This window comes from Bufo bufo, chromosome 1, assembly GCF_905171765.1.
Source record: "Bufo bufo chromosome 1, aBufBuf1.1, whole genome shotgun sequence".
In the NCBI taxonomy this organism is placed as follows: Eukaryota; Metazoa; Chordata; class Amphibia; order Anura; family Bufonidae; genus Bufo; species Bufo bufo.
This window is the reverse complement of record NC_053389.1, coordinates 471130465-471154449: the sequence shown is the minus strand read 5'-3', so window position 1 is coordinate 471154449 and position 23985 is coordinate 471130465. Positions and strand designations below refer to the sequence as shown.

At 45.6% G+C, this 23985-nt stretch overlaps 1 protein-coding gene across 6 annotated transcripts in view; it reads left to right on the top strand.

Moving 5' to 3' along the window:
- Positions 1 to 23536, top strand: part of NR2C1 (nuclear receptor subfamily 2 group C member 1) — a 77722-nt gene extending 54186 nt beyond the window's left edge. For 5 of the 6 annotated variants that reach the window (XM_040408905.1, XM_040408878.1, XM_040408892.1 and 2 more), the window contains 7 exons: positions 6384 to 6571; positions 9004 to 9169; positions 11317 to 11438; positions 11611 to 11747; positions 13176 to 13313; positions 19985 to 20090; positions 21648 to 23536. In XM_040408905.1, coding sequence (XP_040264839.1) covers positions 6384 to 6571; positions 9004 to 9169; positions 11317 to 11438; positions 11611 to 11747; positions 13176 to 13313; positions 19985 to 20090; positions 21648 to 21822 — 1032 coding nt within the window. In that variant the 3' untranslated portion in view covers positions 21823 to 23536. The remainder of the gene's footprint in view (positions 1 to 6383; positions 6572 to 9003; positions 9170 to 11316; positions 11439 to 11610; positions 11748 to 13175; positions 13314 to 19984; positions 20091 to 21647) is intronic. The other variant, XM_040408911.1, reaches the window with a different exon arrangement.
- The last annotated feature ends 449 nt before the right edge of the window (positions 23537 to 23985 follow it).

The window sequence follows — 23985 nt, the reverse complement described above, 5'->3', positions numbered from 1 at the left end:
ATTGAGAGCAAATTCGTCTCTCTCTGCTTTATTGGACCGCCCATGTCCGGGGACGTCTTGTTCGAGTTCAGTCCGACAACTCCATGGCTGTGGCGTACCTCAATCACCAGGGTGGCACCCAGAGCCCGGCAGCCATGGCGGACACAGCTCTGATTCTCAGCTGGGCGGAGAGCCATGTTCCAGCGCTGTTGGCAGTTCACATTCCCGGAGTCGACAACTTGATCGCCGACTTCCTCAGCCGGGAGCGTCTCGATCCCGGCGAATGGGCTCTTCACCCGCAAGTTTTTCTAGCCATCTGCAAGCGATGGGGTTGGCCAGACGTGGATCATATGGCCTCCTGCTTCAACTACAAGGTCGAGAACTTCGTCGCGCAGTCCAAGGATCCAATGGCCCTGGCTTACAACGCCCTAGTGATTCCGTGGAGTCAGTTCACATTTCCTTACGTGTTCCCTCCTCTTCCCATCATTCCGCAATTCCTCCGGAAGATCAGGTCTGAAGGTCTACCCTTCATTCTCGTGGTCCCCGATTGGCCACGCCGAGTGTGGCATGCATCTCTCGTCACCCTCCACACTGGTGTCTTCCCCTTCGGGAGGGCATCTTGTCACAGGGACCGATCTTCCACCCGAATTTAGGGTCTGTACATTTTAACGGTATGGCTTTTGAAGCCACCATACTAAGGGCTCGGGGTTTTTCGGATGCTGTTGTCCACACCATAATTCGTGCCAGAAAGCTGTCGTCTTCCTGAGTCCGGACCTGGAAGTCTTACTTTAGTTGGTGCGAGCGTCACCAGCTGTCTCTCATTCCTTTCCTATTGCCGTGACTCTTATCTTTCCTGCAGTCGGGCATCGACTTGAGGCTGGCTCTTAGCTCCCTCAAAGGGCAAGTTTTGGCTCTTTCCGTTCTTTTTCAGCGGAAATTGGCTTTGCTTTCTGCGGTTCAGACCCTTCTGCATGGGGTTGCGCACGCTGCGCCCCCTTTCTGTTTTCCGTTGAATCTTTGGGATCTTAATCTAGTGCTCAGCGATCTCCAGTCTCCACCGTTTGAGCCTTTTGCATAAGATGTCGCGTCGCTTCGCTTCCTGTCCTACAAGGTGGCCTTTTTGGTGGCAATCACTTCCATCCGTAGTGTGTCGGAACTCGCGACTCTTTCCTGTCGGTCGCCCTTCCTGATCCTCCATCAGGACAAAGTAGTCCTTCACCTCGTTCAGTCCTTCCTTCCGAAGGTTGTGTCGGCATTCCATCTCAATGAAGAGATCATTCTACCTTCCTTTTGTCCTGCCCCGTCTCATCCTCGTCGCTTGACACTCTGGATTTAGTACAAGCCATTTGCATCTATCTGTCCCAGAAGTCATCTTTCCGGCGGATGAATTCCCTGTTCGTCATTCCAGAGGGGCCGAGACGAGGGCTGGCTGTGTCTAAAACTTCCATTTCCCGATGGATTTGTTTGGCTATTGTGGAAGCCTACCATGTCATTGACCGGGCCCCACCCTTCCGGGTTACTGCTCATTCTGCTCGGGCAGTGGGGGCCTTTTGGGCAGTGCTTCATGGGGCTTCGGCCCTTCAGGTATGCAAGGCGGCTACCTGGTCGTCTTTGCACACCTTTTCCAAATTTTACAGAGTACACACCTTTGCATCCTCTGACGCTTCTCTGGGGAGTAGAGTTTTGCAGACGGCAGTTCTCAGAAAGGCCGGAGGGTTCTTGTTTATGCCCACCCTTGGGACTGCTCTGTAACGTCCCATGGTCAAGCCTGTGTCCCCCAATGATACGGATAAGAAAACTCGATTTTTGTACTTATCGTAAACTCTGTTTTCTCTTCCGTTCATTGAGGGACACAACTCCCAGCCGTTCTCTCTTTTACGGGCCTCCTTGGTTTTCCTCTTAGTCCCTGTAGGAAGGGTATAGCTGAAGGTAGGAGCTCACACCTTTGTGCTTGGTGTCCGCCTCCTAGTGGCAACAGCTATACCCATGGTCAAGCCTGTCCCCCCCCAATGAACGGAAGAGAAACGGGTTTTACGGTAAGTAAAAAAATCTAGTTATCCAGTCATGTGACGTCGCTGTACATCAGACACATGGCCTAGTTACAGCTCAACCCCATTGTAGTGATGGGGCTGAGCTGAAATACTACCCACATCTATACAGTGTACAGCGCTGTGCTTGGAAAACTGCTGACTGCGCTCCCCAGAGCTCTGAAACTAGGTGATCATTATCATTTCACGGATAATCCCTTTAATCACATAGATAATAAACTGCAATACTTCTGTATTATAGAATATTATGCCTCCCTGTGTTGCACAAACATGTAACATATTAGTGCCTAATAGGCTCACATACTAGGCAGACCTGGGTCACTCTATGTGCAGGAGTGGATTTAAAAAAAATGAGAAGAAGTTCCTATCCTTTAATACATTCTCTCATTTTATGAGCTACTCCTGATGTTGGCTTAAAAAACGACCTGTCACCATGAAAATGTAAATTTATCTACAGGTAGCATTTTATAGAGCAGGAAGAACTAAACAGATTGATATATGGTTTTGTTTTATACATTAAAATTCCTGCTCATTCTGGGCTCTGAAGTCAAGCAGGCGGTCCTATCAGTGATGACCGGCTTCCCTCTATGACTGTGTATACAGAGATAGCTGTCAGTCACTGATAGGACCGTCTCCTTGGCTTCAAACCCCAGAAGGAGCAGGAATTTAAATGTTTAAAATACAAGTTTTACTATAAAACTATATATCAGTCTGTTCAGCTCCTCCTGCTCTATAACTTGCTGCCTGCAGCTCAAACACAGTTTTTTCACTTAAAAAACCTGTACTTGTAGTCTTACCCTTAGGCCTGGGGCTGCAATGTTAACACCTTACACTATGCAATCATGATCTTCTGTTAAACCAACGAGGTGCTGTGTTTGCTATTGACCTAGTATATAAACGGTCGGGAAGGTGTTATTTACCCTCATGTGTACCATAAATGTATATTTTTAGATGACATACTGTGCAGAATGTCTAACCCTTTCAGGACTGGAGGTTTTTTTTGCGTTTTCGTTTTGCGCTCCCTGCCTTCCCAGAGCCATAACTTTTTGTTTGCCATATGAGGGCTTGTTTTTTGCGGGACAAGTTGTACTTTCCAACGCCACCATTTAATATTGCATATGACTTAGTGGGAAGCGTGAAAAAAATTCCAAATGAGGTGAAATTGCAAAAAATAAAAGCGATTCCACCACAGTTTTACGGGTTTTTTATTACGACATCCGATGTGCGATAAAACTGACCAGTTACTTTTATTCTACAGGTCAGTACGAATCCGGCGATATGTATAGTTTTTCTTGCGTTTTGAAAATCTGTTTTTTTTTAGTTGCCATATTTTGACCCCTATAACTTTTTTGTAATTATGTGTACAGAGCTGTATGGGGGCTCATTTTTTGCAGGGCAATCTGAACTTTTCATTGATACCATTCTGGGGTGTGTATGACTTTTTGTAGAAAATGAAGTGACCAAAAACGGTGAATCGTCTATTTGGACGCTTTTTTCCGTTTAGCTGTTTGCCGTATAGGGAATATATTTTTATACTATGGGCGTTTTTGCACATTGCGACACCCATGATGTGTATTTTTGTTTAGTTTTTTAGTTTTATTTTGGAAAAAGGGGGGTGATTAGAACTTTTTTTTTTTTACTTTTTTTTTTTTATAGTTCCCATAGGGAACTATAACATGCAATCATCTGATTGCTATTATTATAGACTCCAATGCACTTGCATTGAAATCTATAATGATTTCACTACTTTCCTATGGAACCCTATTACAGCCAATGGCTCCATAGGAAATACTATGCAGCAGCCTTGTGTCATTCATAAAGACACGGGCTGCTGCATACACGCTACGGCTCCTCCGATCGCCACACGGGGGAGCTGGAGCACAACCAAAAGTGCGCACTTTCGGTTTCAGCACGCTCAGATGTCGTGGTCTGGATTAACCACAGCATCTGAGGGGTTAAATGTCCGCAATCAGCATTACTGCCGGTTGTGGACATTAGCCGCGGGTGTCTGCTACAGCCATCCAGACTAAAAAAATATCAAGAAGCCATTGGCTCCTAACCTGAAAAGTTTTAGCCAAATTAAATTTTTAGTCACCAAATTAAAAATGCAGTACATATAATTACAGTATAATAAAAAAAAAAAGACATGTCTTACCTAGGGTTGTCATGATACCAAAATTTTGATTCGATATCATAAAAAAAGTATTGCGATACTCAATACCATTTGATACCACGCGAAAAAGATAAAACGCAAAAAAAGCTGCGTGTATTCTGCATTTTATGGAACATCTGGACCATAATAGAATAGTCCTATCCTATTTTTTGGGAGGACAAGGTGACTAAAAAAAGGGCAAATTGCGCATTTTTCTTTTTTTTTTTCTGTTACAGCGTTCACCGCAAAGGAGATATATTTAAATATTTTAATAGTTCGCACTTTTTCGGGTGTGGCAATATGTAATATGTATTTTTTTTATTGTTTATATATTTTATATGTAAAATTGGGAAAGGGGGCGATTTAAACTTTTTGTATTTTGGTGTTTTTTGTTTTTTTTACTTACCAGACCAGAACCTGGGATCTTTTAATCCTTTGTTTTATTCACCCCAATAGAGCTCTATTAGGGTGAATAGAACCTCACACTCTCCCTTCTGCGCTGTGCATAGTAAACACAGCAGCAGGGAGCTTACCATGACAGCCAGGGCTTCAGTAGCGTCCTAGCTGCCATGGTAACCGATCGGAGTCCCAGGGTTACACTGCTGGGACTCCGATCAGAGGCTGCCACCTGCCACTAATGAGGAGGGGAGGGGACCCTGTGGCCACTGCCACCAATCGATTTAACAATGGGGCCACTGCCCCACCAATGATTATAATAGTTATAATACTGGAGGGGTTGGGGGCGCACTGCGCCACCAATGATTATACTTTATAATACTGGTGTTAAGGGGGGCGCACTGTGCCACCAATGAATATAATTAATACATCGATTTAATTGAATATAGTTTGCCTGAATACAAACGCAGGCTGCTGGTGCCAATTTTATCCCATACCCGGCCTCTGACTGCGTGCTGCGATCCACCGCAATTAACCCCTCAGGTGCCACACCTGAGGGGTTAATCATGGCGAATCGAAGCGCGCAGTCATAGAGGCTGGGTATGGGATATGGCCGGCACCCGCAGCCTGCGTTTGTATTCAGGCATAAACTATATTCATTGGTGGTGCAGTGGCCACAGCCCCACCCCTCCTCCTCCCTGCTATCAGTCTATTGGTGGCAGCGGTACAGGGGGGAGGGACTGCATCCTTCTCCCTTGTGCTGCTGAGGGAACATGACGCGCACTGAGAGCAGCGCGTGCAATGTCTGTTCAGCTCATGTGTGTCTGCTGGATCAAAGCCTTTTCTTCTTAGAGGCAGAATAACTGAGGGTCTAGGCGCAAATGGTGACAAGATTACAAAGTCTTGTTGCCATTTTACAATTCTAAGTCGAATTGGCGACTGTTTTGGTCGCCATCTTGAGCCCTGTGCTAAAAGAAGCAGGTGGCCACCCGCAGCTTGTACACCTGGGCAGGTGTACATGCACGGCGCTTGGCGTGAAAGGGTTAATGTCATTCAGGGGTGCGTTTCTGAATGCTCATTATCCAGGACCCCAGGCTTTAAAAAACAATAATAATTGGGGGCCTTTGACCTTAAAGGGAACATGTCATCAACTTTATGCTGTCCATACTAACAGACCGCTGAAATCAACTCGCCTGTCTCTACTTAATGCTGCCGTTATTCATAAGTAAAAAGTACCAACTTCACAATCGCAATCATTGCAGCCGAGGCCTTGAAAAGAGTCACGGCCACCTGAGAAGAGTCCTGGTTATTCATGAATTCCTGCTCTCCTGCTGATGACTGACCGTCTTCTACCTAGTTTTCTCCCTTTCTCTCTAGGAGAGAACTGCCAATCATCAGCAGATGGGCAGAGAGCAGGAGATTATGAATAACCAGGACTCTTCTCAGGTAGATGTGACTCTTCTCATTGCCTGTGCTGTTATTATGAAGCTGGTTCTCAGCAACCTCTTACTTGTAGCTGATGTGTGGCACACCGCTGACATCAGCATTTCTGTCACTATTTTATGCCGCCCTCAGTGAGGTCAGCAGAAAGTTGATGACAGGTTCCCTTTAGGTTATAAAAAAAAAAAAGACATAATATTCTCAGGTCAATCTTATTACATGTAAAATAAATAAAGCTATTACAAATGCTGTTCTAGACAAAGCCTAGAAAAATAAATTGTCTCATCATGGTGAACTATTGATTGAACAGATGAAATTGTAATTTTCTTTTTTTCTTTTTTCTTCTAAATCTCCACTTTGTTTTCCAGCAAGTCGAAGCCTGCCAGGGAGATTTAAGCACCTTGGCCAATGTTGTCACATCACTTGCAAATTTTAGCAAGACAAAAGAGACGTCTCAGTCCAGCACAGAACTCTCTGCTGTGGAAAGTCTGAGTAATGGTGATACGTCACTCTCCGAACTTCCGCAAGATAATCAGTCCAACAATGAAGTCACCAGGTACTTTTTTTTTTTCGTTTCTAAAGCTCCCTTTACACGAGACAACATCTCGTCAGTGGAGGAGGCGGCAGCATTTACATGCAGAAATCTCCTCCTCAGTATGGAGAGGAGTGATCGCTAATGCCATTGCTTGTCCCCATACAGACTCAGTTTGCCGGCAGCAGATCATGCTGTGTAAAACGATAATGTTTGTGACCACATGAATGATCGTTTACCCGATGATCGAGCATTTCACTCATTTATCGGGTAATTGGCGCATTTACACTGCCTGATAAGCACTAACGAACGTTCCTATGAAGGTCATTGGCGATTATCTGCAGGATTCTGAGCCCGTGTAAAGGGATCTTTATAGGGATGAGCAAATCGACTCCGGCTGCTTCATCCGAAGTCGATTTGCATAAAACTTTGTTGTAATACTGTACGGAGCGGGAGCTCTGTACAGTATTAGAATGTATTGGCTCAGATGAGCCAAAGTTATTATGAGACTTCGTGTAATAACTTTGTGAATTCATTTTTACCGTTAAAAACCTTGATACCGAACTCTATACCGAAGTTCAATATCAAGGTTTTTTTACAATAATAATTAAATCACGAAGTCTCATGAGACTTCGCAAAGTAATAACTTCTGCTCATCTGAGCCAATACATTCTAATACTGTACGGGAGCTCCGTATAGTATTACAACAAAGTTTTATGCAAATCGACTTCGGGTGACGCAGCTCTTTACATTGTGAACATGCGTAGCAAAGCCAGCTATTCATTTGGCTTGACTTCACAGACATGCAATTTGGGGGAGAATATACAGTGCTGCCCATAATTATTCATACCCCTGGCAAATTTTGACTTAAAGTTACTTTTATTCAACCAGCAAGTCATTTTTTGACGGGAAATGACATGGGTGTCCCAAAAGATAATAAGACTATGTACAAGAGGCATTATTGTGTAAAAAAAAACATTTCTCAGCTTTTATTTACATTTGAGCAAAAAGTGTCCAGTCCAAAATTATTCATACCCTTCTCAATAATCAATAGAAAAACCTTGATTGGCTATTACAGCAATCAAACGCTTCCTATAATTGCAGACCAGCTTTTTGCATGTCTCCACAGGTATTTTTGCCCATTCATCTTAAGCAATGAGCTCCAAATCTTTCAGGTTGGAGGGTCTTCTTGCCATCACCCTGATCTTTAGCTCCCTCCACAGATTCTCAATTGGATTCAAGTCTGGACTCTGGCTGGGCCACTCCAAAACGTTAATGTTGTTGTCTGCTAACCATTTCTTCACCACTTTTGCTGTGTGTTTTGGGTCATTGTCATGCTGAAATGTCCACTGGTGCCCAAGGCCAAGTTTCTCTGCAGACTGCCTGATGTTGTCGTTGAGAAGCCTCATGTATTGCTCTTTTTTCATGGTTCCGTTTACTGTTATTAGGTTCCCGGGTCCATTGGCTGAAAAACACCCCCAAAGCATTAGGTTCCCACCACCATGTTTGACAGTGGGGATGGTGTTCTTTGGGTTAAAGGCTTCTACTTTTTTACGCCAAATGAAGGAAACATCATTGTGACCAAACAATTACATTTTTGTTTCATCTGACCATAACACAGAAGACCAGAAGTCGTCTTCTTTGTCCAGATGAGCTTTTTCAAAGGCCAAGCGAGCTTTTGTGTGCCTTATCTGGAGAAGTGGCGTCCTCCTTGGTCTGCATTGTGCAGTGTCTGTTCGATTGTCTGCCTTGAGACATTGCCACCAGCAGAGCCCAGATTCACCTGGATGGCCTTGGTGGTGATCCTTGGATTCTTTTTCACCTCTCTAACTACCCTCCTGGCCAGCACAGCTGTCACTTTTGGCTTCCGACCACGTCCTCTGAGATTTTCCACAGTGCGGAACATCTTGTATTTTTTTGTTTGGTAGCTACTTACACCAGGCATGTTTGGTAAGTAGCTACCAAACATGCCTGGTGCTCCTCATCTTATAGGAGACAAAGATCGTGGATGAAATTGTTCTAAAAGATCCAACCCATCCAGTCCAGCAGAGAGAGTCTGGCTGTCAGTGGATGCTGTTGTATTGTAATGGATCATGTGACATGTAATGGATCATGTGACATGGATCATGTAGACAGGCAGGGTCCTCACACTGGGAAGCTGGTTTGGCACTCCCTGGCAGAGCTGACATGGAAGCGGTCACTGTTGAATTTTGTTTCCTGGCTGGCAAACGGTGGTTGTAAAATGTAAAAAAAAAAAATGGAATGCTTCCTTAGCTGTGCCAATTGTTTTGGCACAGAAATTGGGAACTTTCCATTGACTTCCATGTGCTCTTCATTTCAGTTCTTCAAGCATAACTAAAGCAGATTTACAGGGCAGCTTTGCAAAACATTGTCATTCTGAGTCACTATGAGATTAATCAGATGAATGATTACCATGCTTTTCTTAGTATCACTAGTTTGTATTTCAGAGCCTTTGATACACTAGCAAAAGCTCTTAACCCGTCTGAAAGCTCTTCCCAGGACTTGTCAGAAAACATTGAATCTAGCTCTAACCTCTTTCAAGACATTGGAGTTGTTGAAATGGAAGGACCCCTTCTTAGTGATTCCCACATATCCTTCAAGGTAGGGTTTGAAATTCGTTCTGTGCTCTTCCATGGGGCATCGTGGGTACCATGTTATAAACTATCCAGCATGCTCTTTAGGTGAAGATGAAATTGTATGAGTTTATAGGTAGCTTAGTCTGTGTTGGTTTTAGACTTGTACAGTATGTAATCCGTTTCTGGTTAAAATTGTACTTTATCTTGCTTCTGTTTGTTATATGCCTTTGTTTTTCAGTGTAAAACCTTAAGCTGTCAAACACTTCTTTGATTTGCACTGTAAGAATATTTTCACATTTGTTGGCATTTGCATATTGCAAATCTAACATGTTTTTTACTACAAGATACGCGCCAGAAATACGAGACTTAAAACCATAATTTCTCTTGCACATGAACTTTTTGGTTCCGTTCTGTGCATTGGGGAACGCAATTTGCATGGGTCCGTGATCCGTCCGTCCCTTGTTCTATCCTTTTGCGGAATGGAAGCACGGATCGGAACCCCACGGAAGCACTACAGAATGAATGGGTCCACATCCGTGATGTGGAATGCACACGGCCGGTGCCCTGTGTATTGTGGAACCGTCGTATGTGGCCCACAGTACGGCCACGGGAGCACTACGGCCGTGTGCAAGAGGCCTTAGGCGTCTGCTGCAGTAAGGGCGTCACTGTTACTCTCATTGCACCAAAGCACTACTGCTGTCTGTGGCCGGCCCCTCCCTTGCTGCTTTGATTGACAGGGCAGAGGGAGTGGCTGGCCACAAAAAGGAGTGGAGCCTGTATGCAACGAGAGCAACAGTGATGCCCATGTTGCACCAAAGGCCTAATTTGGATATTAAGAAAAAGTATCATAACTTGGGAACGTAGCCTCAGATCAACAAAAGAAATCAGGTGAACCACAGCTATGTGTCTATGGAAACCAGTTTAACAGGGACGTTGTTGGTAACAGGCTCCCTTAAAGGGGTTCTGCACTTTGTTTTAACTGATGATCTATCCTCTGGATAGATCATCAGCTCCTGATCGGCGGGGGTCCGACACCCGGGACCCCCGCTGATCAGCTGTTAGAGAGGGCAGCGGCGCTATAGCAGCGCCGGGGCCTACTCACTGTTTACCGCCGGCCCAGTGACGTCACGACTAGTATCAACTAGCGTTGGCGGGGCTAAGCTCCATTCAAGTGAACAGAGCTTAGCCCCACCCATGCTAGTTGATACTAGTTGTGACGTCACTGGGCTGGCGGTAAACAGTGAGTAGGCCACGGCGCTGCTGGAGCGCCGCTGCCTTCTCAAACAGCTGATCAGCAGGGGTCCCGGGTGTCGGACCCCCGCCAATCAGATGTTGATGATCTATCCAGAGGATAGATCATCAGTTAAAACAAAGTGCAGAACCCCTTTAAAACACTTCCCTACCGCCATATCACTATATATGTCAGTGGTAGAGTATTTAAACATGGCATCCACTCTGAAGTGCAACTGGCACCATAGCCTCCGGGTTTCTGCCGTTTTAGGCTGGGTTCACACGAGCGAATGCCGTGCGTGGCATCCGCTCCGTGAAAGAGTGCCAAGACCCGATGCAGACTGCAGAGGCACGGAGCATTAACATGACTGATAATGCTCCGTGCCTCTCTGTGACCTCTTTACTATGAAATCACAGTTGTCAAAGTTTTTATATTTACATATTAACACAGGGAAAACTATGTGTGGTATCACTGTAATTGTACTAACCCAGAGAATGAAGGTAACATGTCATTTTTACTGCATAGGGAACACTTTACAAATTAAACTTATAAAACTGTTGTGGATTAGCATTTTTTTCTGCAATTCCACCCCATTTGGATTTTTTATGTTTTCCAGCCTCCCACTACATCGAATACAATAATAAATAGTGCCATTAGAAAGTACAAGTTATTCCGCTAAAAAAAACAGGCCCTCGTATGGCTATTTGAATGGAAAAATAAGAAAGTTATGGCTCCAGGAAGGCAGAGAATGAAAAGCCGAACATTGCCCCATAATAAAGGGGTTAATAAAAATAAAAACATGGAAATCATATTTTCTTTGAAAGTAATGACATTTATAGAAGAAAGTAAAATTATTTATAGGGATACTTTTATTTTGCATGTCTGCACATTTTCCATTTATTTCTGCTTTCTGAAACCGTATGTTTTTGTATTCTTCCCAGCTGACCATGCCTTCCCCAATGCCTGAATACCTGAATGTGCACTATATCTGTGAATCAGCATCACGGCTGTTATTCCTGTCCATGCACTGGGCCCGCTCTATTCCCTCCTTCCAAGCTCTTGGGTGAGTATGAGACTCACAAATTCCTTTCACGTATTGCTGGCAAAGGAAGCCGCTTCTCTTGACCACTCAACAGTTAAATCCACAATTTTGAAATGTGTACTTTTAATAATCTAATAACCTATTTCAGAATTTCTCTCCAGCCTGCTGACTGTGTATGTTTGTTTCTTATTAGGCAAGAGGTCAGCATCTCTCTAGTGAAAGCTTGCTGGAACGAGCTGTTTTCGCTTGGTCTTGCTCAGTGCTCCCAAGTGATGAATGTGTCGACTATACTAACAGCGTTTGTTAATCACCTGCACGGCATGCAGCATGGTAAGAGCCTCTGCTTACATTCCCACATTATAGAGGACCTGTCACCGCTCCTGACAGGTCTGTTTTACCAACTACCTGATTCCACCTTGTAATAAATTTGGAGAAGCTATTCTTACGACTGTGTTGTGCCATTCCTTTATTATTCCAGCTGGAAGTTGTGAATTACCAGCAGTCTGGTAGTTGGGAGGGTGTCCCTGCACAGTCTGACACTATCCAGTCAGTGCTGCCAGTGCCAGACTGTGCAGGGAAACACCCCAACTGGTAACATCCGTCTGGACCTTCACTGCAAACTGCTAGAGGAATAATAACATATTGGTACAACAAAGTTTTATAAGAAGAGATGTTCCATAATTGTTTTGCAAGTATTTACCCGACAGACATGTCAGGAGAAGTTACAGGTACTGTTTAAGAGTCATCCTAGAATCAACATTTCATGTCGACGTCTATTCCAGCAGTACAGTGGAATCCATACATTTGTACCAGCAAAGTACAAGTGTACTGATTCCAAAGAGTGATATACTTCAGGTGCCTTATTGTTTAGTAAAACAGTACAATCCATGAATAAAGTACCGTATATTACAAAAAATAACTTCAGGACATTTAGAACATTTCTATATAAACTTGTCTAAAGGGTTAGTTAACCTTCAGATTGTAAATGTAGTGTGAATCTATGCCTTCTCCATAGTAGGAGTAGATTTGTTTTTCTGCTTAATGGGCAACCAAAAGATACTGCTAATTGTATTTAAGAGGTTTTCCAGCCTGTAGATATACACATATACATGTGTCCACAGTGCCTCCTTTGCTGGCTTGATTTATTTTTTCACCACATTGTACGCTGCTCGTATCCAGGGGTTATGACCACCCTGCAATCCAACAACAGTGGCCGTGCTTGCACACTATAGTAAAAAGCACTGACCTCTCAGGTAGCCCTGACTATGGGAGCGTACATAGGCACACATGCACAGCAGCTCCTGCCCCAGGTACATTGTATCTGTGCTGTAGCGGTGGTTGTAGCCCCTGCATACGAGCAATGTATAATGTGATGGAAAAATTAATCCATCCAGCACAGGAAGCAATATGGACAATCACAATACATTAGTAAGTGTCTTGTATTAACTTTATCTACATGATGCTGAAGTGAGACAACCCATTTAAGTTCAGTGTTTATTTCAGATATTTTTTTATTAAACAGAAACAAGAAGTACTAGTGTAAACGTAAGGTGCCCTGAATCGAGCAAAGCAAACAAGGGACATAGCGCATCACTCGCACCATTACACCCATACCAGTTTTACTGGCATGTCCGCCGTCTTCTTACCCATAACACTTTTTTGTGTGACTTGGCTACCTCGTAGTTGACCTTTTAGTTGGAAGGAGCACACCACAACAAAAAAAATTTGATTTCAAGACCGTGTCCTCTCTTCCGACAGATAAACTTACTGGAGACAAATTAAAGTTGGTGATGGACCACATCTTTAAACTTCAAGACTTCTGCAATAGCATGGTTAAACTTGGACTTGATGGGTACGAGTATGCCTACCTGAAAGCAATTGTCCTATTTAGTCCAGGTATGTTACTTTAGGCTTCAGTTTTGTTACGTGCAGAGGCCCACATTTACTATAAATGCACAACTTTCATGGTGTTTGCAGCAAAATGGAAAACCTCATTTCTCGCCCAGTTTCCTTGGGGGACACAGAAGACCTTGGGTATAGCTCAGCTCCATAGGAGGCGTGACACTAAGTGAAAACTGTTAAGCCCCTCCTCCAGCAGCTATACCCTCAGCCTGGAGAGAGGGACTGCCAGTTTTTGCTTAGTGTCCAAGGAGGCAAGACACTCCCTGCTTTGCAGGGCTGTTTTCTCCTTGTTTAAATTTTAGATTTTTACTTTTTTCTTTTCTTTTTTGTTCCAGATCATCAGGGACAACAGAGACGCACTAGACCTCTCTGTTTCTCCCGGGGTTGAGCTGCGCCAGTGCCGGTCACCCGCACTGCTGCCTCCCCCACAGAAGGCAAGGTGGATCAGGGCAGCCTAGCTCCCCTACATCCCGCCAGCGCAAGGGTCGCCCGCACGCCAAGTCCCTCTTCCAGCGTCCTGCCACTACGGTGCCAGTAGCTGAAGGGGCGACCCTGCTGGAATGGACTGAGGGTGAAGACGGCTATGGTGAGAGATTGGCTTCTCCAGCCCTACGTCCCCCACCTCCCCACTCTGGTCTCCTGCGTGCCTGACCCCCATACTGGGCCTCTGGTCCCCTGCCGGATCTACGCTGGCCCCTGGGGTGCCGCAGAGCAGCAATCTGCTTCTGCCTCCCCCCCCCCCCCTGCCTGGCTCCATAGGACATGCAGCCAGTGGCTGTCTCCCCTCAGCACAGGCACCTGGTCTCTGGGTCCATCCCCCCCCCCCCCCCCCCCCCAGGGGGCGGGAACTTCTCCAGGCGCGAATTCTTCCCGCCGGGAGGTTCCTCCGCCCCCAGGGGATCGCAGCGCCACCCTCAAGGCCGGATCCCTGTTAACCCTTTGGGTACAGGCCGGCTCCCAATGGACCTGTATGGTTGGCCCCCCTTTTTCCTGATAATCTGTGCCCCTATATGGTGGCCCCCTTTAGCCTCAGAGAGGCTGTGTTTTAAAAAAAAATAAAAAAATTATATATATATATATAATATTAACAGATTTCTTGTGGGCTGCGCAGGACGCTGCAGCCTCAGGTGCTGCATGTCTGCATACCCTCTTTCCACACGCGGCATGGTGTTGCGCTCCCAGCCTGCGTCGCTGTTAGGGCATTTCCCCCTTTTAGGCGGTTTTCTTGCCCTCTTCCAGGATACGGCGCTGGCCAAGTGCATGCGCCCCTTCCGTAGGCTGCATTCATCATCTCTCCAGTTATGGTGCCTGCCATGTGCATGACCCCCTTCCTTAGGCGGAACGCTGCACTCTCTCTGGATTTGCTGCCGGCCATGTGCGTGACCCCCTTCCATGGGCGGAACGCAGCACTCTCACTGGATTCACTGCCGGCCATGTGCGTGACCCCCTTCTCTAGGCGGAACGCTGCACTCTCACTGGATTCACTGCCGGCCATGTGCGTGACCCCCTTCTCTAGGCGGAACGCTGCACTCTCACTGGATTCACTGCCGGCCATGTGCGTGACCCCCTTCCATGGGCGGAACGCAGCGCTCTCACTGGATTCGCTGTCGGCCATGTGCGTGACCCCCTTCTCTAGGCGGAACGCTACACTCTCACTGGATCTGTTGCCGATCATGTGCATGACCCCCCCCTTTTTAGGCGGAATACTGCACTCTCACCGGATACGGTACTGGCTTGTGCACGACCCCCTTCCATAGGCGGAATGCTGCACTCTCACTGATGTGCTATGATGTACTTATGTACTATGTTACTATGCTGCACTCTCACTGGTTTCGCTGCCGGCCATAGGCATGACCCCCTTCCATAGGCGGTATGCTGCACTCTCATTGGATTCGCTGCCGGCCTTGGGTATGCCTCCTTCCCTCAGGCAGCATACATACATCCCTCTGTCTGTGGTTGTTTTTTCGCAGGTACGTTGCTGGCCATGTGCATGTACCCCATACATGGCGGGGTGCTTGCACTCTCGCTGGACCCGTTGTCGGCCATATGCATGACCCCTCTTCCATGGGCGGTGTACGCACTCTCGCTGGATTCGCTGCCAGCCATGGGCATGCCTTCCTTCCTTCCTCAGGTGACATACACACATTCTCACTGACTGTGTTTGTCTCTCACCAGTACGTTGCTGGCCATGTGTATGACTCCCATACATAGCGGGGTGCTCGCACTCTCCCTGGATGAGATGCTGGCCATGTGCATTACCCTCCCTTTTTTCTGGGCGGCATGCTACACTCTCACCGGATACGTTGCTGGCCATGAGCATGACCCTCTAACATGGGTGGAACGCTTGCACTCCCATTGGATACGGTGCTGGCCTTGTGCGTGACCACCCCTCATTCCATGGGCAGATTTTGGCACGCTCATGAGATTCACGACTGTCCTTGTATGGCTGTGCTGGACTTGTACATGTCCCCCTTCATTGGCAGAGTACTTGCACTCTCGCTAAGTTCAGTGTTGGGTGTATTATTGCACACTCGCTTAATGCTAGGATAACCCTGTGCATGTTCCCCTTTCACTAGGTGGACCTCCTGCGTTCATGCTGAATTATAGGGTATGTCCTGCTTCTCTGAAGTAGGTACGGCCCTAGGCATCACTCCCTTTTGGGACCGGCCTTTGCACTCTTGCCGACTGCAGTTTGCCAGGTACAATTCCCCCTTTCGGGGCGGACTGCTTGCGTTCCATTGCATGCTATACTAGGCTTGTGCATAACTCCCTTTCAGGTTGCACCTTGCACCTCTGTGGCGAGCCCCCTTCTTTCGCTGAAGTAACCTTTTTGCAGTGAGCGGACGTTCTTGTGCGTTGTTTGGGCTGTGTATGCCTTCTCCTCCTGTAGGTGGGTTGGCCTTCTCACTGCTTACGGGGCTGCTCGTACATATGCTTCACCTGCTTCCTGCGGCATACTTTTGTTTTCTTGGGATACGATGCTTGCCGCAAGCCTTGCACTCGTCTCTAAGGAGTTCATTCTGTCCACCTGACCCGGACGGGCTCTACTTGCTCTCTGCTGCACGGAGCTGGGTGGTACTCATTCATTTAGTTGGCCCTTCATCCCATGGAGTGTTCGTGGTTCCTAGATGCGTGCCCATTCGTCCTTCCACGGTATTGCTTCCCTGCGCTAGTGGTCACATGGTCGAGAGTGCTGTTGTCTGCAGCGCCCCTCGAATTCTTCGTTGGCTCTGGCAGGACTGCAGTTCCCTTGCCTGCTGCAATTTCCTCCTCTTCGGATGCAGTGTGGTATGAGTCCTTCCTCTTGGCGCCTCTACGCTTCAGTCTGATCTGCTACCAGGTGCGGGCCGCTTTTCTCGGGAAGGTCACCCAAATTCTCTTGGGTGCTCGATTACCCAGGTCCGGAGGACTTCCACCTTGGGTTCTTCAGGGTATTCGCCTTCTGCGAGGCGGTGAACCGGGCATCTCACAGTGTAGCAGGGTTCTGCTTTTGAGCTGTCCTATGACTTCCCTGTTGCCCACTCCTCCTTTCGGTTGGAGGGTGTTATGCCGGCCTCTGTCTCGACTACCATTATCTCGCCGTCTCTGTTTGGCTCCCGCTCGGTACAGATCACTCCGATGTGGCTTCTGCCCCGCCAGACTTCAGAGGCTGTTCCTTCACTGTCCTCCCCTTCTGGGGAGAGCATGGTTGTTCATGTGGATGGTTCCGGTGTTCCTTTTGGCCTCGTACTGTCTCCCTTGTTCACACTGGCTGTATTAGCTGTGCCTATTTACCGAGTCTACCGCGTTTCTGTCCTCCCGCTGAGAGCAGATTGCGTGGTCCATTCTAAGTCAATGGTCCTACTGTAGACTTACCTTCTCGGTAACTTGGGGGGACTACCTTTCGGTCCAGATTGTCCTTTGATCTCCCTCACCGGGACTGTAGAACATGGCTACATCAGCATGGACTTTAGCCTGTCTTGTCCTGGCATCTGGCGGATGCTGGGCAGACCCTTTGGTTCCTTTCCGTCTGTCCTTCTGCTCCGCCACTCGGGTGAATAGGGACAACGTTGCTCGGGGGCCGACGGGACCAGTTTTGTCGACCCTTCTGCCCGTGTTACTGGTCTGCGCCTGATCACATTGGGTTTTCGCCCGCTTGCCAGGCGACTCCAGCGGGTGCGCTACTGTCCGCTCCTGGCTGTGTTTCGTCCAGGATCTGTCGTAAGATTTATGTTTTTTTTGTCTGGGGTTCTGTGGGAAGCTGTGCATTCCCCACTCTGACTTTTCTCTCCCCATGGTTCTGTCTTTTTTTCCAGTCCGGCCTGGGACTGGGATTCCTTTTCTTGAGGTGTCAAGTGTCGGCGCTGTTCTTCCTCTTCCAGCGTTCGCCGGCCCTCTGGGCCTGTCAAGACCTTCTTACTCGAAGTGGCTCTTTGGTTCCTCTGTACTGTCCTTCGGTACCGCCCTGGGAACTACATACTGAGCTCTCGGCGCTCCAATCTTGTCCTTGGAGCCGTTACAGAAGTTCTCTCTACCCCGGCTGTCCTGTACGGTTGTGTTTCCGTATCAGTCGTGTCTCTGACGGGTGCCTGAATGGCCCCCTTTTTTTGTCCGAGCCTTCTGTCTTTCCCAGGACAGGGCTGTTCTACATCCCGTTTCTTCCTTCCTTCTGAAGGTGGTGTTTGCCTTTCGCTTCAACACGTCACCGATTTGGACGTTGTTTGGGCCTGGCCGTTTTTACTTGGAGATCTCCGACTCTTGTCGACGTTCGGTCTCTTGGGTTTCCTGGAGGCCCGCGCTTAGGGTTAACGGACTCCAGGGTGGTTTTTCCTCCGCGTTATCAGATTGGCTATTGCTGAGGTTACCGCACCGAGGGCAGGATTCTGCCTTGCTGTCACCGAGAGCGATCGGTGCCTCCTGGGCCGGAGGCATTGGGCTTCGGCCATGCATTTGGGCAAGGTGGCCACAGGTCTTCCTTGCACGCCTTACCGAGTTCTACAGGGTGCATACTCTGGCTTTGGCAGATGCTGCCTTGGCCGCCTGGGTCTGCAGGCGGCGGTTCCTTGATGCCTTAGGGTGCTTCGCCTTGGAGCTGTGGTCCCTCCCCTTTTGGGCTGCTTTTGAACGTCCCAAGGTCTTCTGTGTCCCCCAAGGAAACTGGGCGAGAAAACGAGATTTTTGTATAACTTACCAGTAAAATCTCTTTCTCGCTCTTTCCTTGGGGCACACAGCACCCACCCATTCATTGTTTTTTCTCTACACGGTTTCCGAGTTTTTTGTTACCCGTTGGGTAGTTGGCTTGTTGGTTCCTTGTTGGACTTTGCCTTTTCTCACTACTTGGACACGCAACTGGCAGTCTCTCTCTCCAGGCTGAGGGTATAGCTGTGGAGGAGGGGCTTAACAGTTTTCACTTAGTGTCACGCCTCCTATGGAGATGAGCTAAACCCAAGGTCTTCTGTGTCCCCCAAGGAAAGAGCGAGAAAGAGATTTTACTGGTAAGTTATACAAAAATCTCGTTTTTATAGAAGCCTTCATTATGTTATATGCATCAAAAAGAATGACTTTCCAATATTTTCACCATTTCTTGGTTTTAAACCTCAAAATGGACATGGGCAATTTTGTGTAGGTACATTTATGAAGCTGAGCTTTGGTACATTTAGAAAGTTTCGGGGCATTTGGACAAATGTTTGGTGCAAGCTAAGCCAGCAAATATACGGTAATCTAGACATAACAGTCTAAAGATGCACCAGGTTTTCATCCAGCATCAGCCACTATGATAAATGTGGTGCATTTTCAGACAGTCTACATTTACTCTTCCTACAAATTAGACCCGATTAGTAAATGTAAGCCATGGTTCTGTTCCCAAGAATTATCAGCACAAGCATTTTATAACTCTCTAAGGCTTTACATACATGACAATCGATTTCTTTGGGCTCAGGCTGTATCTCCATGTGCCCCTAGGCTGCTGTGAAGCCTAAGGCCTCTTTTACACGAGCGTGACGGATTAGGTCCGGGTGCGTTCAGGGAAACTCACCATTTTGCAAGCAAGTTCAGTCAGTTTTGTCTGCGATTGCGTTCAGTTTTTTCCGCGCCAGTGCAATGCGTTTTGATGCTTTTTTTTTTTTATATATGCGTGATAAAAAACTGAAGGTTTACAAACAACATCTCCTAGCTACCATCAGTAAAAAAAACGCATTGCATTCGCACTTGATTCCGGATGCAATGTGTTTTTCACTGAAGCCCCATTCACTTCTATGGGGCCAGGGCTGCGTGAAAAACACAGAATATAGAACATCCTGCGTTTTTCACGCAACGCAGAACTGTGATGTGAATAAAAAAAAACTGTCATTTACACAGACCCATTGAAATGAATGGGTCAGGATTCAGTGCGGGTGCTATCCGTTCACGTCACGCATTGAACCCACGCGGAAAACTCGCTCATGTGAAAGGGGCCTAATTCTATACAAATCACGAAAATTGAGCTAAAGGCTAACCCCAAGAACTTGTCGTTTTAATTCTGTAGAACTTTTGTTTTAATCCAGAAATGAATGTCAATGGTCACCACCAGCTTTTTACTGTGAGCACCTAAACCAGTCCTCATATCGCTGCTTTCTGACACCTAGTCTGACATGACATTTCATTACTGCAAACTTTTGTCTTAATTTCTACATTAAATATATCTGCAGATCACCCTGGATTGGAAAATGCATTGGATATTGAAAAACTCCAAGAAAAAGCCTACATGGAATTCCAAGACTATGTCACCAAAACATACCCAGATGATACCTACCGGTGAGATTGTTATATATGCATGTATATATATACCAGCGAAACAAGAAATTAACCCAAAGTGTCCCAGGGGAAGGGGCGGGAGGACGATGTCCACCCAATATAAGCCCCAAAACAGGGGACACACAGAAATAGAACTCGGTAAAAGCTCCCGAGTTAAATAGCAGAGACGAAGGAAAAGGAGCTCATGATACCAAAAAAGTATATTTTATTGAAACATGGTTAAAAAAATGACATAGATGGAAGCAATAAATATATGGTGCCATAAACATGACGAAGGTACGCCGAAACGCGCGTTGGGGTAGCGCCACCCTGGGTTTTCTCGCACACGGTTCCTGGCTTTGGTGAGTCCATGTTTCCTGCTGCCCTCCTCTGTTTATTTACTTTTTATACTTATTGGTCTGCAGCATATTTCCATCTCTCACTTTTTGTCTGCACACCAATTATTACTTACAGAGGTGCTATGCGTTTGACAGGTGTCCCACCTTGTACCTCATTGCTCCAGTACTCAGTACATGGGTTAGATCATTGATTCAGTATTGACTCCCATGCTTTACACATATACTGTACCATGCTTTTCTGATCCGTGCGCTTTTTCTCCCAGGGTGGCGTTTTTCTTTTTCTGTCCTCCGCTCCTATTTTCATCATGTTTATGGCACCATATATTTATTGCTTCCATCTATGTCATTTTTTAACCATGTTTCTATAAAATATACTTTTTTGGTATCATGATCTCCTTTTCCTTCGTCTCTGCTATATATATACCAGTTAGCCATAACATTAAAACTGCTGATAGGTGAGGTGAATAATATCCTCTCATCAGCTGTACCTGTCAAGGGGTGGGATATATCGGGCAGCAGTTGAGCAATAAATTCTTGAAGTTGATCTACTTTCATAATAGCAGAATTTTAATGGCTAGATGACTGGATTACAGGATTTCCAAAACGGTGAGTCTTGTCAGGAGTTTCAGTATTCAAAGGCTTTTTAATGCATGTGGTCTCATCCCACAGAAGAGCTACAGTAGCACAAACTCAAATAGTTGATGCTAGGTATGGCTCCCCAAATTGTTGGATTAACCAGTGCCTTGCAGTTTCCGGCGTAGGGTGCTGGCTAGCTGCTGACCATGACCTAAAAGGTTTACAATGAGTATATGAGCATCAGCGTATAGGGCAGGAGCTCACATTTTAGAGAGCTATTGCTCTCCTGTTTGTGGCTGCTCTCGTATGCCAGGCTTTTGTGGAGTAGTGCTTGTACAGGCAGGAGCAGCGGCCACAGGGGAATCCTCATTACATAACACATCCGCATACACAGTGCTGTATCGGAGTACGAATTATAAAGTGCTATAGGCACCTAAACGTCCGGTGCCTATTTCGCATGGAAAAGTAAAAAAAAATAAAGTGCATTACATAAATTATTTTCACATTTAGAATAGGCTTTAATAAAGTTTAGTTAAAAGTTTAAGTACAACTTAAGGCTTTAATGTTGTGGCTGACAGTGTGTGTACAATATATATTTATTTATATGTTTCTGGACACAACTAAACTTTTCTTCTTTTCTTAGGCTTTCTCGGCTCTTACTGCGGTTGCCAGCCCTGAGACTAATGAGTGCTGCCATTATGGAGGAGCTCTTCTTTGCAGGCCTAATTGGCAATGTACAGATCGATAGTATTATTCCATATATTTTGCGTATGGAAAACGCTGACTACAACAGCCAGATTGTTGGAGTCAATGTATAGCATATGTCTGACATACAAAAAAGGACTTGGAAAGCATTTTATTCTTGATTTCCTTTTAGAAAGAAGATGCACAAGATATTGAAGGATGTGTAAAAGTTTGCTTAAATATCTTCAAGTATCTTTTGTCGAATTGTGATCTTTTGATTAATTGTGCCTTTTTGGCACGGTGTATATATTACCAAATATATATATATATATATATAGAGAGAGAGATGTTTATATTGTTGTGAATGGCCTATGGCTACCTAGTCAGATATATTGAAAGCAGTGCTTTTTACCCTCCCCCAGAGTATCATGTTATGGTACGCTGCAGTATGATTTGTTATAATGAACTCCCGTTTTTATTGCAGTTTTGTGTTGCGTGCCTTGCCTGGATGCTTTCTAAGCTGTGCAGCAGGTTTGCAAGTGACCTAAGCTTATTTTATACATTCGGACTGTTTGAACAGTCTAAACTAGAATTTTTTTTTTTTTTTTTTTTTTTTTTTTTAAACTTTAATGAAAATCTTGTACGTATTCTCTAAGAATCACAGTACTAACATAAAAGAAATAATCTTCATGTCAAAGGATTTCTTCTTGTTCCTGCATGGAATAAAAATGCATTTCCATATTTTATGGTCTTTGTGACATTAGTAGTTATATAAGTCTCAGATTGTAATATATTTAAAGATTATATTCATTTTCTTATATTGGCAGCAGGTTTCTGAAAAAAAGCTATGTTTTATTCCATGAGGATTTATTAAGAGTACCCTTTCATTTGCTTGTTTCTGTAGTAAAGAAAGATAGGTTTTTCACAATGTTTTCCATTTGTAGGTGCTGTTGTTTGATCGTGTTATAGTTTCCTACAGCCCTTATCAATATGTAACATTAACGGTGTTGTGCAGTGGCTTAATAGTGATGACCTATCCCCAGGATCAGATCAGCAGGGATCTGGCTCCTGGCACCCCCACCGGTCAGCAGTTTGAATAGGTTATGGCGCTAGTGCGAGTGCTTCTTCCTCTTCAGTTTACCAGTGAAGTCTCCTTTGTGGCTGTGACGCAGTGTAATTACAACTGCTCCGTCCCATTAACTTAAATGGGATGAGAAGTAATTATACTGCATCGCCGCTACAAAGGAGACTGTGTACTGGTGAACTGAAGAGGAAGAAGCGCGAACTGCTGATCCGGCGCCTCTGTTGAGGATTATTGCATCAGCAATACAAAACAGAAAAGTCCTGCATGCAGAACTGTTTTGACCAGTAAAATGACAGACTCCCTAACAGGAACCCAACAATCCGATTGTAGCTATTGGTGTCCGTCTGGCAGTGTTGCAGATCCATATTTTCTGTTATTTTCGCAGCAGAACAGAGGAAATCATAAGCGCAAACGTGAAAGCTATTTTTTCCAGCAACATGTTAACTTGTGTAAACTGTAATCTTGTTTCCATTTAATTCTGTAGACCTTACTGAAGTTTCCATCACTCCATGACAAAACTTCTATGAAACCCTATCTGAAAGCAGCATATAGTAGGGGTAGAGATGCTGAGCTCCGGTATCTATAGTTTACTATGACTTAAAGGGGTATTTTGGTTGTTAAAGAGGTTGTCTCATCCCACCGTTACGAAGGTGAGATGAGACACAGTTCGGATCACAGTGCTCTGGCGCCCTGCTGTTTCAGTAGCTCTCATTGCCATGCACAACAGGCTATGCTGTCTCCCTAACTCAGAAATGGCATAGCTTGCTGTGTTACGCTGTTTCAGTAGCTCTCATGCACAGCAATGAGAGCTACTGAAACAGCAGAGCGCCAGAGCTCTGTGGTCGGAACTGTGTCTCATCTCGCCTTACTAACGACGGGATGAGACAACCTCTTTAAGTTATCCTTAACCTGAAACAAATGGATAACTTATTTCCACTGACTTCGCCATCAGGAATAAATAACTAATTTAAAAAATGTGTGGGGAAAAAAAACCTCTAAGAAAACACTTGTCAAAAACGCATGATATTCTTGATGTTTTGTCCGTGGCATTTGTCTCAGGTTATTTCCATAGGCTTCTCCATAGGAAATGAAAAGAACCGATGTCAAAACTGAGAGACTGAAAACCACTACTAAAACACTTGGGGGAAAAAACACAAAATTATTGCAGTTTATTTGTAAGACAAAATTGCATGTGAAGAAAGCCAAATAGGAA